General features: G+C 37.3%; 3 protein-coding genes across 4 annotated transcripts in view; 1 reads left to right on the top strand and 2 right to left on the bottom strand.

Annotated features, from left to right (window-relative positions):
• spen (spen family transcriptional repressor) overlaps positions 1–3,039 on the bottom strand; it is a 35,533-nt gene extending 32,494 nt beyond the window's left edge. For both annotated transcript variants that reach the window (XM_079587920.1, XM_079587921.1), the window contains exon 1: positions 843–3,039. In XM_079587920.1, coding sequence (XP_079444046.1) covers positions 843–925 — 83 coding nt within the window. In that variant the 5' untranslated portion in view covers positions 926–3,039. The remainder of the gene's footprint in view (positions 1–842) is intronic.
• A 90-nt stretch (positions 3,040–3,129) lies between these two features.
• On the bottom strand, positions 3,130–8,947 carry LOC306986021 (uncharacterized protein). The gene is made up of 14 exons (XM_079588854.1): positions 8,860–8,947; positions 8,517–8,672; positions 8,300–8,428; positions 7,835–7,932; positions 7,625–7,751; positions 7,406–7,500; positions 6,926–7,106; positions 6,747–6,830; positions 5,968–6,054; positions 5,017–5,089; positions 4,718–4,895; positions 4,213–4,630; positions 3,403–3,584; positions 3,130–3,284 (listed from the first exon to the last, which is right to left on the bottom strand). The coding sequence occupies exons 2-14, from the start codon at positions 8,653–8,655 to the stop codon at positions 3,213–3,215; spliced, it is 1,863 nt and encodes a 620-aa protein (XP_079444980.1). The 5' UTR covers positions 8,656–8,672; positions 8,860–8,947; the 3' UTR covers positions 3,130–3,212.
• Positions 8,948–9,706: 759 nt separating this feature from the next.
• Positions 9,707–15,029, top strand: szrd1 (SUZ RNA binding domain containing 1). The gene is made up of 4 exons (XM_079587923.1): positions 9,707–9,869; positions 11,225–11,274; positions 11,376–11,645; positions 13,524–15,029. The coding sequence occupies exons 1-4, from the start codon at positions 9,819–9,821 to the stop codon at positions 13,633–13,635; spliced, it is 483 nt and encodes a 160-aa protein (XP_079444049.1). The 5' UTR covers positions 9,707–9,818; the 3' UTR covers positions 13,636–15,029.
• The last annotated feature ends 36 nt before the right edge of the window (positions 15,030–15,065 follow it).

Raw genomic sequence — 15,065 nt, 5'->3', positions numbered from 1 at the left:
CGACACCTCGCATTACCTGAATCCATACAGGTCATACATTGGCATAAAACCCATCAGGTAACTTATGTGGGTGCAACGTGCAGTCATTGGTGTGTGTTTTTTATTTATTCTGAGAACAATTAAAATAATTTCGTGTTGCCATAAAAGACTAAATAGCCCATGTATGTGAATATATCCACACCACAGCCATACTCAAACTTCTGACTGACAACTTAAAACGTCCGATTGGTGCAGTAGTAGGAACTGTCGCCACATGTTCACAGAGTAGCATAATGATAATTTGCAGGTTGGTCATGAACATTTTCATACATGAACTCGTGTTAAAAGTATCCCCAGACTGATATTGTTTGACTTCTTATAGACGCAGCCACGGTCACCGCTTGCCTGCCATTCATGACATCTGAGCCGAGGAGGCTCAAAACAACACCCACTGTAATGCCTTTAGTAGTAGACACCATTTAGCCCATTTAACTCACTCGCAGTATTTTTTAAACTATCCAACAACAGACGTTACAACCTTTAAGTTGTGCTACTGACGTCTGGGTTGCAAAATAAATCAAGCTGAAGCCAATATGTACGCAGCTACAAGTAATGCGTTTGAATGCGACCCTCCGTGCTAATTAGCAACCTAGCGACGACTGCGACTCTCGAAAGCTAACTCACTAGCAAGCGTACGTTAAGTGAGCCAAAACAAGCCAACTCAATAGCAGCGTTGCTGCGAAAGTTGTGGCACACATTTAATGTGTTAAACTCTAGACCGGTGTGCTGCTATTGTTTTCCCCCAATCACTTGAAGGAAGCACATTGCTGGATGTTGTCTCGCTCACACAAATCGTCACTTACCGTTTGAAGTGCTCGATAATTTTTTCCTCTCGTACATTTTCTGGTAAATTCCCCACCCATAAATGTCTGGTTTCCCGGACCATACTGCGTTTTTGTGTCCCCCGATCATACAGAAGATTTTACTGAGTTAAATCCGACTGAATGTGTGTTACGGTGGGGCGAGTAGTTCCTCTGACTCGACACTACGATTGGACCCGCTTGCTCTTGAAAGCTGTGTTGACTGCGAGAGCCTGAACCTTGCTGTCGAGGAGCGCGCTCCGGTTCTTGACGAGATCGCGCATATGCAATGAGCACTCGGAATACCACATGGATCAAATCGGATAAGAGATAGTTTATTGAATATCACTTTTAAATGCTAAAATGTGTATATATACGTTGGATTTATGTTCTGGTTAAGGTTACAAGGTAAAAGTCAGATTTGGTTCCCTTTGCTTTAGTTTGACATTTGACAGCCTATTTGTAGAACAGGACTTTAAATAGGCTATGTAAGTTAATCATAATCTTGGGGTGTACAATGTTTGTGACTTGTGGTTTACCACAAACTATTCATGACTCAGTGGCAGGACGGTGTTGACAGTATTACTAGCTTCAGTCTAGCTGCTTTGTATACGTTTGCACATCAATTTGTTTTCCCAGCATCCAGGTGGGAACCGTCTGTTTGATATACGACTCACAAGTCAAAACAAAAGACATCACGAGTGCCTATTACATAAACAATTTAGACAACTCTATGATTCTCTCCAGAAACCTAATGTATTTGTGGTGGATTATGGTCAGACTCCCCGTCCTAACTATACTAGAACGATGTCTTTTTACATGATTAGTTATTAAAAATACAAGCATCGCGTCGAATGTATGCTTAATAATTAATGATAGTGCAGCCTGTTTACAACAAGGATCAACACTGTCCAACATTTAAATGAGAATGATTATTAGTACCCAGCTAGTAGAAATCAATACTTCCTTGAAGAAACAGCCCAGATAATGCCCAATCAAATAACATTTCCTTATTAAAATAAGCATTTGACTGTTGTCCAACTATGCACGAGGAGTAGGGTTTGATTCACGCATGCGCCAGAATGCGGCAAAACAGGGACTGCAATGGATGAATCGCGCGTGCGCTTTATACGCCCACATAGAGTTTTGACAAAGAGCAATTACAAACCCTCCGACTGGCAGAAAATTCTGGAACTTGTACTGAGTTGGAGCTGGTTCTCAAACTGGATCTTGAGCAAGCTACACAATCTTCAGATTCAGTCTTGAGTCTTCCCAGGAATTGCATGGACTTTCTGGATATGCCTAAATCCTTATTATTTATGGAATTTAACTAATAAAATGTAATTCGTTGACAGTGCTTTTGGGATTGGATTTGGGATTGATTGCACATTGGAAATACAAATGCGCACTTTAGGCCTATATATACAGTGTGGTTGCATGTTATACAATAAATGAATCCCCTGGATACTTGGACACCAAATGTTACTTTCTTTCTCCGCTCCTAAACAACTCAAGACGGTGTGGCAAACATCTAAGGACATGAAGACATTTATTGTTTTAATTTTTTCTTTTAAGTAATCTATTTATTCGACAGGAAACGACGGGTTTGTAAACAAAAAGGGACAAAATGTGGAATTGCGTTTGAAAGAAATGTTTTGTCCATGTAAGTCTGAGCGCATGAAAACATCCTGCACAACTTCAACGTGAAGAATTAAACACTCACAGATTATACCAGAGCGATTTACACGCCACACACAGATCACACACTCGATGTTCTTGATTGTTCAGTTGTTAATTTTCGGCGCCAGTTATAGAATGCTGTTTGAAATTTGACGCCATTTTGAGCATAACCAAGTGTAGACCAAAAAAACCCAGCATAACAAAAGAAATGACAGCTCCGCGGCCATTTTGTTTCCAGTGGAGCTATTTTGGGTTCAAGTTCAGTAACAGTTTAACTTCTTTAGCGCGTGGGTGCTGCTTCCAAGGAATTGACGGAACTAAATTGTTATAAAGGGTTTAAAAGACGTTAAAAGCCATGCATAATTGTTTTATAAGTGTAATTGTTATAACTGTTTTGTTGTATTAGTTAGCCTATGTCTATTATAATGCTTTAGGTATTTGATAAAATCAAGTCATCATAGATAGGCCTAATAAAGAATATAATATTGTGGCAAGAACTGAAATGTAACATTAATTCCATGACGTTTAGACATTTGTGAGGAAATGAAAAATCTCTCTCTAGTTTTAGCTACTCGGATGTACATTTTTTCAGATAAACCAGAGACCCTCATGGGGTTGTGTTAGATGGTATTTACTGAATATTTATTTTTTTCTTGAAAAACAAAACAAATATATATATATATATATATCAGATCAGATTTTTCCAGTTTCTTTTGTTCTCTCCGGTCTCCAGGTCTTCTTAATGGGCCGCATGTAGGTGGCATGCTGTAAAAATACAGTATGTTATTAAATGTAATGCTCATAATATTTCCCCACAAAATCTAATCTATGTATGCTGTGGGGATCAGACTAAAACACCAAACAGTCCATTATTAGTGCTAACCTGATATATGACTTCCAAAAGGTCTTGAGATGGTAACAGGCACGCAGATTCACCAATGAAACAGATTAGAACATGGAGTACATCTGACCAACTGCCTACTGTAATCAGTAACACAAAAAGCCCACCCAGTCGCACAACAACTGTATTGAGAATCTGCTGGCCAGGCTGTTGATAGCGATCCTCTGAAATAATAGTATAGTATAGATTCATGATTAGACAATGTTGGCATGAAATGTAGCAACTTATATCCAGTTAAAATGTTTGGGATTAGTGTTTTTTTTTTTTTAAATTTAACGAAATTATACTTTCCTACTTTATTTAGCAAGGACACATTAAAATGATTAAAAGTGACAGTAAATAAAATTATACTGTTACAAAAGACTTCTATTTAAAATAAATGCTGTTCTTTTGAACTCTCTATTCATCAAATAATACAGAAAATAAGGTAGGCTATCACATGTTTCAATTATGCATGCAGCACAACTTTTTTTGCATCAATGGTAAGAATTTTTTCTTGAGCACCAAATCACCATATTGATTTCTAAAGGATCATGTCACACTGAAAACTGGAATAATTCATGCTGAAAATTCAGGTTCGTCATCAGTAACAGTTTAATATATTCTATTATAGCCTTGGTGAGCATAAGAGACTTCTTAAAAAACACTGAAAATCTTTACCAACCCCAAACATTTTTATGCTATATAATACATAGCCTAATATGATTTTCTGAATGCATGAATGTTTATATTCTTTGTCAAGGGAATTCCAGTGATGAAACCACTTAGTCTTATAGTTTTTGTTTGTCTTACCATTCATATACACAACCAGTAGAGTGTAGCAGATTGTAAGAGGGGTCCAAAATCGTAGAGCCTCAGTGGTTGACAGAAAGTGTTTGTTTATATTTGATATGGCAGCAATTCCAGATACACTAAAAGTTATAATAAGGGCTTTGCAGAGCCAGGTTAATATAGAAGTGCCAGTGGTTAAGAGTCCAATGCAAAGTCCACAATAGCGCTGTGCGCTATGTACTGGATACATTGTCTTTACATGTTGCCATACTTTGCTGCATCGGCTAGCCAAGAACCAGCTCAGTCCAACTGCAAGGAGGAGGCTTAGCCAGCCTTGCGGTGCCCCCTCATGGAGGAAATTTAGGCTGCAGGTCAGTGCGCAGCCCAAAGAGAACTGGCACAGAACAAGCTGCAGTAACAATGGGTCAATTATCGAGTCCTAAACAAAAAGAACAGGGGTGATTTATCTAGAATGATAACAACTTGTCACAAATGTATGAAATGTCACAATGAATTTTGTTCGTACTGATCGTCCTGTGATCCGTGCTGAAATGGCTCTAAGGGAAAACTCTAAAACTACCAGTGATGCAACACGGGACCCCACAACGGAAAGAACCACCGTAAGGATCCAGAACTGGATTTTCTCTTTTAGTCCACCATTAAGTCTGTTCTTTTGTATAAGGTCTGTTTCAGGATCTGCAATACTTAAAAGGACAGACAAGTGAAATGTGCAAAAAACATCAATACAAAAACATCTCCATCCAAATGGAGATATCTTCAACCCAGCAGTATGGGTTAAATAGCTTAACTAATAGGCCGGCTTACCTTTGTGCCTCAACAAACAAGTATGTTTTTAAAAGGTTACGAAGAACCCAGATCGCACACGCTCCCACAAGCCCTGGGATTTACATACAACACAACAAAAGTTTAGACACATTGTTTAATGTTTTAAAAGGAGTCTCTTATGCTCACCAAGCCTGCATTTATTTAATCAAAAATATAGTAAAAATAGTACCGGTAGCCTAATATTGTGAAATATTAAGATATTACAAATTAAAATAAATGTTTTCTATTTGAATATATTTTAAAATGTAATTTATTCCTGTGATGGCTGAATTTTCAGCATCATTACTCCAGTCTAGTGTACATGATCTTTACAAAATCATTCTGATAACTGATAAGAATGTAAAATGTGTCCCTTTAAATGCAACGTGAGTCGCTTTGGATAAAAGCTTCTGCCAAATGTATAAATGTAAATGTAAATTCTAATATCCTGATTTGCTGCTCATTTCTACTATTTATTATTCTACTATTAGCCTATTCTTATTATTAAAGTTGGAAACAGTTGTTCTGCTTAACATTTTTGTTCAAATGGTGATACTTTTGTCAGGATTCTTTGTTTAATAGAAAGTTCAATGAACCGCATTTATTAGATTTATTTATTAAATGTATTAATGTATTTATTTATAAATGTCCTCACTGTCCACTTTTTTATCAATCCAATGCAGATTAATAAAAGTATTAATTTCTCTCTTTTTTAATCTTACCAAAAATGTTTGAATAGTATCATACAAAAATGTTTGAAATATGTGAAATATTTTTATTTGATTAAATAAATGTATATATACAATGTAGACAGAGTAAGATTATACCAACAGATCATTTTCTTTTTATTACATTAGATAAAATACATTATTATCAATATAATATATATATCAATGAATTAACTTCTTTATTATTTGACATTTGTGACAGATCATTCATTTCATGAGTTACCTTGTAAAATACTGTGTAAAGGAATAGCACTTGGTGTTAGCCACGTAGGAACACTTGGCACAAACCAGGAAATGAAGGACAACATGCCTATGAAAGTGAAAAATTGTTAAATGCTCCAAATATTGTTTAGATAGTCAAATTGGCCACACACACACACACACAAAAAACCTTAACAAATCAAAATCATCAATATCACTGACCTTATTTTTGTGTCGCGTTGTTTGCGAACCTCACTCACGTGAAAGACCTTTATTATTTGCAGATATGAGAGTTGGAGGTTTGGTAGGTCTCAAAGGTCACTTAGGCCTTGATCACTTTTTACAACTGTATGTAGATTTGATTTATTATAGCACAAAGTTTTAATCTATTCATGTATTTCAAGAGGTTTTTTTTCTGAGGTTTGTTCCTGTGATTCAAAGTTGTGAAACTTAAAAAAATAAAAAATAAAATAAAACATTTATGCCCTCTGGTGGGGTTTATTTCCAGTTCTGGAGATAACATGTATGTCCCATTGATTTCATGAGGGCACTTGAACTTTACCCTGCATACAAGAGTTGTGTTCACTTAACAGCTACCACCCATTTACAGTAGCCTACATTAATATTATATTCTGTTGGTCAGTGCACAGGTAGACACAATAATAGAAGCAAATATTACATGTTCAACATGAATAATTAATATATTAATGTATTTAGGAAATTGTAATAGTCTTTCCTGAGCTAGGAAATAGAGACACTCCCTGTGAATCTTTCATATTGTGAACCGTATTGGAATAACACAATCAGCCATTAATTTGCAGTAATGTTCATCAAAAGCTGCATCCTCTTCTGCCTTGAAGTGATTCTTCCAGTCACCAACCTCACCTATAAAATATAACAAATACAAATTGAGAAAAAGAATAGGAAAAATCATTCAGGCCATGTTGCTCAATTGTACTTAAAAAATAAAATGAAGTAACCTTTTCTCATGAACTCAGAGACGGTACGATCAAAGATTGTGTCTGGGATAGTTGAGTAGTTTGCCATGGGGTTTTCTCGCATAGCAGAAAAAGCTGTCACTTGCACAATGTGATCTATCACACTTTTTGATAACTGCTTTCCGAGGAATTGAGCAATGTGGGTTACTTCACAAACAGGGTCCTGAAATTATAAATAAATTATAGTCAAGTCAAGCCACCTTAATTTATATAGCGCTTTTAACAATATAGATTGTTTCAAAGTAGCTTTACAGTGATAATAGGAAATTACAGTAACAGAGATTGTTTGGGCTTTACAGCAGCTCTAGAATAAAGTTATTGTCCAGCTAAAGTTCGTTTTGATTGATTCACTTCTGTTGCAAAGATCATTAGTAAGTCAAGTAATTTATAGTCAAACTAAGACTGAAGTAGTGAGACTTTTTTTATAGGAAAATATATATTTATTGTAGAAAGCAGATTTACCTCTTTCATGTCTTCGAAGAATGTGTAAAGGATTTTCTTGTTTTGCCTTTCCCTCCAGTATCCTTTGACATGGTCATACCAGGATCCCCAAGCCACTGAAAAAATGATTCAGTCATTAGTTCATTCAAGTCATCATCATTTAGGCCATTCACATTTTACACGACACAGAATAAGGCAATTGGTGTAATGAATGAATGGTCTAACTGCAGCATGACTCACATTGCCCTGTCATGAACTTTTCCAGATATTGTTCCCAAGTGCCGGGCTCTGGCTGGCTTAGATTCATGCGGTCAAAATGATAATATGAAACCACAGTGTCTTTCGGATTACGGGCCATATATATAACCTATGGAGAAATGCAGGTGGGGTTGGCATTCACGTAAAATAACTTAATATGTTTCAGTACAGCCCACAAAAACTTATTTTAACCTTGCAACCAGCCTCCCAGAAAGAACAAGGCACAAGTTGGATAGGAAGATGAGTCTTGATAACACGAGGCGGATCCATAACCTCCAGCTTAGTTATACCTAAAACATTGCACAGTTTAATAATTTAAGATGCATTAAGGATACCTCGTATATATGTAGCCTATGTGTGTGTGTGTCTGTGTGTGTTCTTGTATATATGGCCTATGGTTTATGAGGGCACAAATGTGTATAATGACATAGGTATTACAATGTATTCATGGTTTACAAGGACTTAAAAACATACAAAACATTATTTGTTTTTTTTTTTATAAAAAGAAATGCTAACATTAAAAAAAAGTTTAGGGGTGTAGGTTTGGGTGTATGGGATAGAAGTTTGTACGGTATAAAACATTACACCTGTGGAGAGTGCCCGTAAACCACGTGTGTGTGTGTGTGTGTGTGTGTGTGTGTGTTCTATAAAACATACCAGCATTTAAACCGTCTGCAGAGGTCATCTCTAAGAACGGCATGCGCACCTGAGTGGGCGCGCGCCTGCACTTTTCCACATTTCCTTCATTCAGGATGGTATCCACTACTTCCTGTGTCCATGTGGTTCCTTTTACAGACGATATGATATTATTATTTAAATATTTAAATTGAGTTGTGTTGTTTTTGTCATGTTGTTTTCTTCTTCTGTACTTTACCTGCTTTAGGGTATGTGACAATGAGCAAATCCTCTTTTGACGCCTGGAAGCGCTCAACTCTTGCCCAGAACTTCACCACCCGCTCTGGTAATGGGATACCCTGCACTTGACTCATCGCATCGCGTATTGTCCCATCCATATTTCCCTAATAATGAGCTGTGATTAAGTTTCATAGTTATTAACCAAAGCATGTTTTTACAAGATCTTTTGTGAGTCCAATTGTCATCGCTCGCTATGATGACATTTATGATGTATTATGCTGTTGCTAAACGATTTAGTACAAGCGAAACACATTAAATAGGCAATGCTTTTTTATGAGTATTTAATTCCTATTAGCAAATACCTTGAGAACTGTAGACTGGAGCCGACCGGTCAGGTGATATTTGTATTTTACGTTTTATTTGGTCGTTACTGGCATAGACGGTTGGGGTGGTACCAGTCTATGGGTGGTACCGGTTGGTACACTGCTTGTCAACGAAATGCATGCGCAGTAGCCTAATGCGCACTCTGTCTGCTTTAGGCTACCCGAAACTATTTTAAAACCATTTTTATCGTTATTATATGAGAATTATATAAGATATATGCTAAAACTACAGGATAAGACAAAAATATAGCCTTGACATAACCTATAAAATAATTAATATTCTACTTAATAAAGTGTAAGAGCAGTTCATAAACTACTTAATAATAAATAGGCCTAAAGATGTAATCTGAACAACAAACAGTAAAGCAGACTGTTTTATTTCTTTATTTGTTTTAATAAAAATGATTAGTGTTTTGTTGTTGTCGTTTTAACTGATGCACTGCAATGAGTTAATTTTATTGTTACTTACGTCTGTAGCCTACTACTATGTATGATGAATAAAAGTGTATATGTGCATTTTCCCTGTCCATCAGTTTAACATCTGGCATTCCATGAATAGGGTAAAAGCAGAAACGGAAACTTTTTTTATTTTATTTGACGGTTAATTAAAATAGGGGAAAACAGTATTATATTAGCTATTTTATTATCTAATGGTTTGCTAAGACGGTTTTTTTTTTTTTTTTTTTAAACTTCCCAAATTTGGCTCTTGAAATGAATTTCTCCTGTTTTTTTGTTTGTTTGTTTTTGTGTTTTTTTTAATGAATTTCTACTGTCCATACGCTCCTGTACAGTCAGTGACGTTATCTCTATCCTCCCTGCAGCAGGTGGCGCTACTGTGTAAAACTCGACCTCACTAAGCGGCTCACTGACGCTGTAGAGGGAAAATGTGCGTGAGCGTGTGGACTGAGGGAAGCCCCTAGTTAGCCAAGAGTGGAAACATGGATGATGAGGAGGTCGCCGAGAGCTGGGAGGAGGCCGCCGACAGTGGGGTAAATATGGGCTAGTTGCGCTTTCTCCGCGCTTGCACAAACTGTGTTTTCAGTGTAGACAGCCTCGCGTGGAGCTTTAGGGCGATTCATGCCCTGGCTTCATGCTAGCTCGCTAGTCACGCCTGTGTATTTAGAGTTGGGTGGTAGGCCGCAGTTAAAGGGAAACTGGTCCCAAAACAGATGTTGTGGGATATTTATACTCTAAACCAGTAACGTTAGTTAAAAATAGAGGCGATTTTGATGATGGCAGTTGGTGAAGCGGCACGTTCGTGAGTCACGTAAAACAATTTGTGTTCTAAGCAAAGGACATAAACTACCTGCTAACTAATGCTAGTTAGCCGGTGCAACTTCTGATGCTTAAAAAGGAGGAAATCTTTCTTTGCCATCGCGCCAGAACCCAAAGATGGCTGCCGAATGCACTGAGACATGTTGGCTGTGCATAAATAAAGTATTGTAATCGTGTCTTAATATGTGTAACAGTTAGACAGAGTTGATTTTATGTGGAAATAGCGAGTATCGAGGTGGGTTAGTCCCCATTCAGACAGTCAACAGGCGGTTTTCACAAGTTTTCAGTTTCTCTTGGGGTCTGTTGTAAATGTTACGTGGGGTAATGTGTTTGCAAATCTTTATTTAATAAAATAAATAAAAACTTTGATTCACTTTACTTAAATGTTTTCATCTGTACAACTGACATCATAGATTATGTTGAGGCAGAATCTTATTGACTGACAGTCTCAGCAGTCTCCATTCACTTTCATTACAATTTTTGTCAATACATTGAAAGTAAATTGTGACTGAGAATGATATTCTGTCTAACATGTTGTGTTTCACAGAAGAAAGTCATACAGGTTTACAATGGAGTGTATGATTAAATGACAGAATTAAAATTTTTGGGTGTACTGTCCCTTTAACGGTACCCTTTAATAGAAAAAATTGGTTTACCCTGTCTCCTGTTTTCTTCGCTCCGATTTAGTGAGTATATTTGATAAAGCAATATGTAATTTATCTGCTTTCAAATATTGAATTCCGAGACTTATTGTTCTTAAAGGTTTGGGAGTAATGTCCACACCCCTGCCATTAGGCTCTGTAAACACATTTTCCTCCATTTGTATGTTTCCTCTGTCTGTTTAGAAAAACCTTATATTGTCTACCTACTCAAGCAGCACTATGTAATTTGGCCCGGTCATTAATTTAGCCATGGCACTATGGATGTATAAATAACTTTGTGAAATTGAAAACTTGCTGCTGCTTCAGAGGCCCCTCCCTGAAGGAGCCTGCATGTACTGTTTTGGAAGATTGATATATTTCTCCAGTAGAAGTTTTAATTATTATTTTTGTCTAAACGTTGAACTTAGGAAATGGAGAGAAGACTAGAGGAAAAGCTTCGAATCAGTCAGAAAGAGAGGTATGTCAGGTGGTCATTCCTGTGTTTTGTGTCCATATTTTTGCTCAATTCGTCTTGATTTAGTCTAATAATCATAAAAAAAATGTTTTATGCTCTTCCAGACTTTCAAGTGGCAGTTCGAGTCGTTCTCCGATGAGAACAGCAATCGTAATCCAGGATGACTCCCTCCCCGCGGCACCCCCACCACAGATTCGTATTTTGAAGCGACCCTCCAGTAATGGATCTTTAGGATCGTCTGTGACGCAGACTCGACCCTCCCCGCAAGTTAAATCCTTAGCTCAGCGAGAGGCAGAATACGCAGAGGCCAGGAAGAGAATCCTTGGCAGTGCTACTCCTGATGACACACCACAGGAGAAACCCATTTCAGACCGGTAAAATACTGACATGGTGAATAGAGCAAAGCTTGTCATGGTTCTGGAAGCTAAAAGTACAAATTATGATAATGTTTAACCTTTCCCATGCATTCTCACCATTACGGTACGTTCACACGGGGCGTGAGCGTCAACGCTTCCCATTGACTTTGAATGGGTGACGTCAAGCGTTGCCGAAAAGGATTGTGGATCCGTCGGCGGCGCTTCACTGGCGTTGCTCGCGGCAGAAGTTGAGAATTTTTCAACTTCTGCCGCGAGCAACGCCAGTGAAGCGCCGCAGACGGAAGCGTCAGCCAATCAGGATCGCTCTATGCAAATACAGTAGCCAGGCGGCAGCCAATCACGTTCATCACGTTCATCCTGTCATTCCTGTCTAATTTCATTGGCTGACGCTGCTATGACCATGGCGTCTGCCAAACTTCAGCCACGCCTTCCGTCAAGCGTTGACGCTGAAGCCCCGTGTGAACGTACCGTTAGATCTGAGATTGTGTGCTATTTATGTTTCTGTAGAAGCCAGAAGCCGATTTCAACTTCAGTGTGTGTATGTGTGTGTGTGTGTGTGTACACACACTGTTCGACATTAGTAGGATAAGGTCATTCTGAAGAGGAAAAGCATGAAATGGTGCAATGTCTTGCAAAAGGCATAAAAGTTGAAACCAACTAATATCTTGCAAAAACTGAATAGAGATTATCGAATTATCAAAATATTTGTGAGTAATTTAGAGCACAGAAGAACTCTTGTCAGATAAAGGTTAGTTTAAGGAAAGTTTGTCAAAAAAATTAATTGTATTAAAAGGGCAGCTATGAAAAAGCCACTGTTGAGCAGCAAACAGGTAGCCTATTTGAAGTCGCACGAACCTCTCCATCAATTTTTTTTTTTAAAATGTATTTCTAAACCACTGTAAACGTTTCACTTTGTGAGCTTTGGTTAGGGGTGGCAGAAATGCAACAACTGACAACCCCAGAGACACCAGCGACTTCAAATACCTGTTTGCTGCTCAACAGTGCCTTTTTTATAGTGGCTTATCTTTCCAAATATACACTGCCATTCAAACATTTGGGATCAATAAAACATTATTTTTTTTAAGAAGTCTCTTATGCTCACCAAGGCTGCATTTGTGTGAAAAAACAAACAAACAAACAATAATATCAATACTTTTATTCAAGGATGCATTAAATGTATCAAAAGTTACAGTAAAGACATTTATAATGTTACGAAAGATTCTATTTCAAATAAATGAAATATAATTTTATATTCATCGAAGAACTCAAAAAAAAATTGTGCACTGAAAAACAAAACTTTTCAAGATTGATTATAATCTTATAATAATTTGATTATAATAATTTGAGCATCAAATCAGCGTATTAGAATGATTTCTGAAGGATCATGTGACTGAAGACTGGAGTAATGATGCTGAAAATTCAGCTTTGCATCATAGGAATAAATAACATTTAAAAATATAGGCTATTCAAATAGAAAACTGTTGTTTTAAATTGTCATAATATTTAACAATATTACTGTTTATATTTGTATTTTTAATCAATTAAATAAATGCATCCTTGGTGAGCATAAGACTTATTTTAAAAACATAAAAAATCTTACCAATCCCAAACTTTTGAACGTGTGTGTGTGTGTGTGTGTGTGTGTCAGTCACAGTATTACTGTATTGTTGAACAAGTGCAGCCTTGGTGAGCATATTAAGATAATATCTGAAGAGATTTAATGCAAATCTCTAATATCTGAAGAGATTTAATGCAAAAGTACTTCCAGAACCAAGGATGCAGCAATTTTCTTATTTAGGAATGGCTGCTTTTAAATGTCAAAATGCTTTTGATATTATTGATTTGATATTTTACATATTTTCTATCCTCATTCAGATCTCCACGTGGAAGCAGCCATACACTTTCAGAGGAAAACCGATCAGGAAACCATGTTGTTCGACAGCCAGCAGGTCCAGATGGTACACAAGGCTTTCACCAGCGCAGATAGGAATAGCAGCCTTTCCTGGGAGGAAGCGAGAGGCGATAGTGAAATACGGTCTCCCAAAATACGATTGAAAATCGAATCATTTTTATCAATATTTAGGATGTGGGATGTTTTTCAAATAAGTATAAAACCCCCTCGAATCCCTCACGGTGTGTGTGGAATGTAACGGGGGGGAAAGAAACATGATCCAGAGGAGCGGATGGGGAACGTTCCCTGCTTTTTACACTGTGATGAGGACCTCGCTTCCGGACACTGCTCACTGTGATGTCCAGCCCCCGCCCCTCAAAATCAAAATAGAGAGAATCGAAACAGAACTATTGACCCTTCCTCACATAACTCAGCCATCACTGGCAGCCAGCCTGAAAAGTCATGCAAGCAAGCCCTCTGAAGAGACATTTGAAATGGAAGATAACAAGTGCTGGATGTGCTTGAACCGATAAAAGGATGGTATGAGGCACCAGCTTCCTTCAGCAATAATTCTAGAAATATCACTAATTATTCAAACCTCCCTTCCACACTGTTCTCTCAAGCTTTTCTATTGCTTGAGTTTCTTTTGTTTTAATTTTGGTTATTACTGGCTCGGTCTGCTAATTGCCATATGTTTTTAAATGGGTAAGAAACGGTGAGGGTATAATGCGGAAACTTAAGCTGACTTTAAGTTCTTTATTGTTTACGGTTATTTTTTGTTGTTGTTGTTATTGTTTTACTTAAGAGTCTTCCTCTGACTGTCCTGATTTCTACATGAAGTAAAAATAATAAAAACAAAAACTAGTCCAGAATTAAATGATTGCAGCAAATGGCATTTTTAACCCATTTCTATGCCTTTTATATAATTTGAAAAAGGTAGTCAGTTTTAGATCTGCATTTTTAAGTGAAATCCAACAGAAGGATGAGTTCTGTAAATGTTTGTTGTGCTGGGAAGAACCGAAGGGAGTGAGACGGGGGGGGGATGATTTTGCTGGTTCCCCTCGCCTCACTTCCTCGTCAGATCTGCTGTTGGCCATTTTCTTTTCTCTCTCTCTCTCTCTTGCTTTTATTTTACTTATGTAGGAACTCAGGTTGTTGTGAGGAAATATGAGCGAATGAATGAAGTTGTGTATCAGTGAATAGGTTTTTAACTGAATGATGGTGCAATGTTAAGCTTACATGAAGTATGGCTTCAAGATCATTTGAAAAACACCTCTATGACTGGATTGCAGAATATCCTATAAGAGATTATTTAACTTTATTGAAACCTAAGAGAAAAGTGTCACCGGTGGCTTAACAACGCAACTTTATTGGAGTGTTAAGTCAGTTGACTTAGTTGCTTTGGCTCTTGCAATACAATGTCTATACATTAAGAGCCATACTACCTTTCCTAACTGTAACTCCCTGCTTTTTTTCTTTCTTTTTTTTTTTAGTTTCCTTCCTAAACCTTTGTCTCCTGTACTGTC

This window comes from Phoxinus phoxinus, assembly GCF_949152265.1.
Source record: "Phoxinus phoxinus genome assembly, chromosome: 18".
NCBI lineage: Eukaryota > Metazoa > Chordata > Actinopteri > Cypriniformes > Leuciscidae > Phoxinus > Phoxinus phoxinus.
The sequence above is the reverse complement of the archived record's forward strand: the minus strand, read 5'-3'. Positions and strand labels throughout refer to the sequence as shown.

Bases quoted from the DNA above. Each gene is read 5' to 3' on its own strand.
- LOC306986021 (XM_079588854.1), bottom strand. From the start codon at position 8,655: ATGGATGGGACAATACGCGATGCGATGAGTCAAGTGCAGGGTATCCCA. The intron at 8,429-8,516 runs GTAAAGTACAGA...CGTCTGTAAAAG, and splicing joins TGTCACATACCCTAAAGCAG to GAACCACATGGACACAGGAA. The intron at 5,090-5,967 runs GTAACTCATGAA...TGTAAATCCCAG, and splicing joins TTTACACAGTATTTTACAAG to GGCTTGTGGGAGCGTGTGCG.
- szrd1 (XM_079587923.1), top strand. From the start codon at position 9,819: ATGGATGATGAGGAGGTCGCCGAGAGCTGGGAGGAGGCCGCCGACAGT. The intron at 11,275-11,375 runs GTATGTCAGGTG...ATGCTCTTCCAG, and splicing joins CGAATCAGTCAGAAAGAGAG to ACTTTCAAGTGGCAGTTCGA. The intron at 11,646-13,523 runs GTAAAATACTGA...ATCCTCATTCAG, and splicing joins GAGAAACCCATTTCAGACCG to ATCTCCACGTGGAAGCAGCC.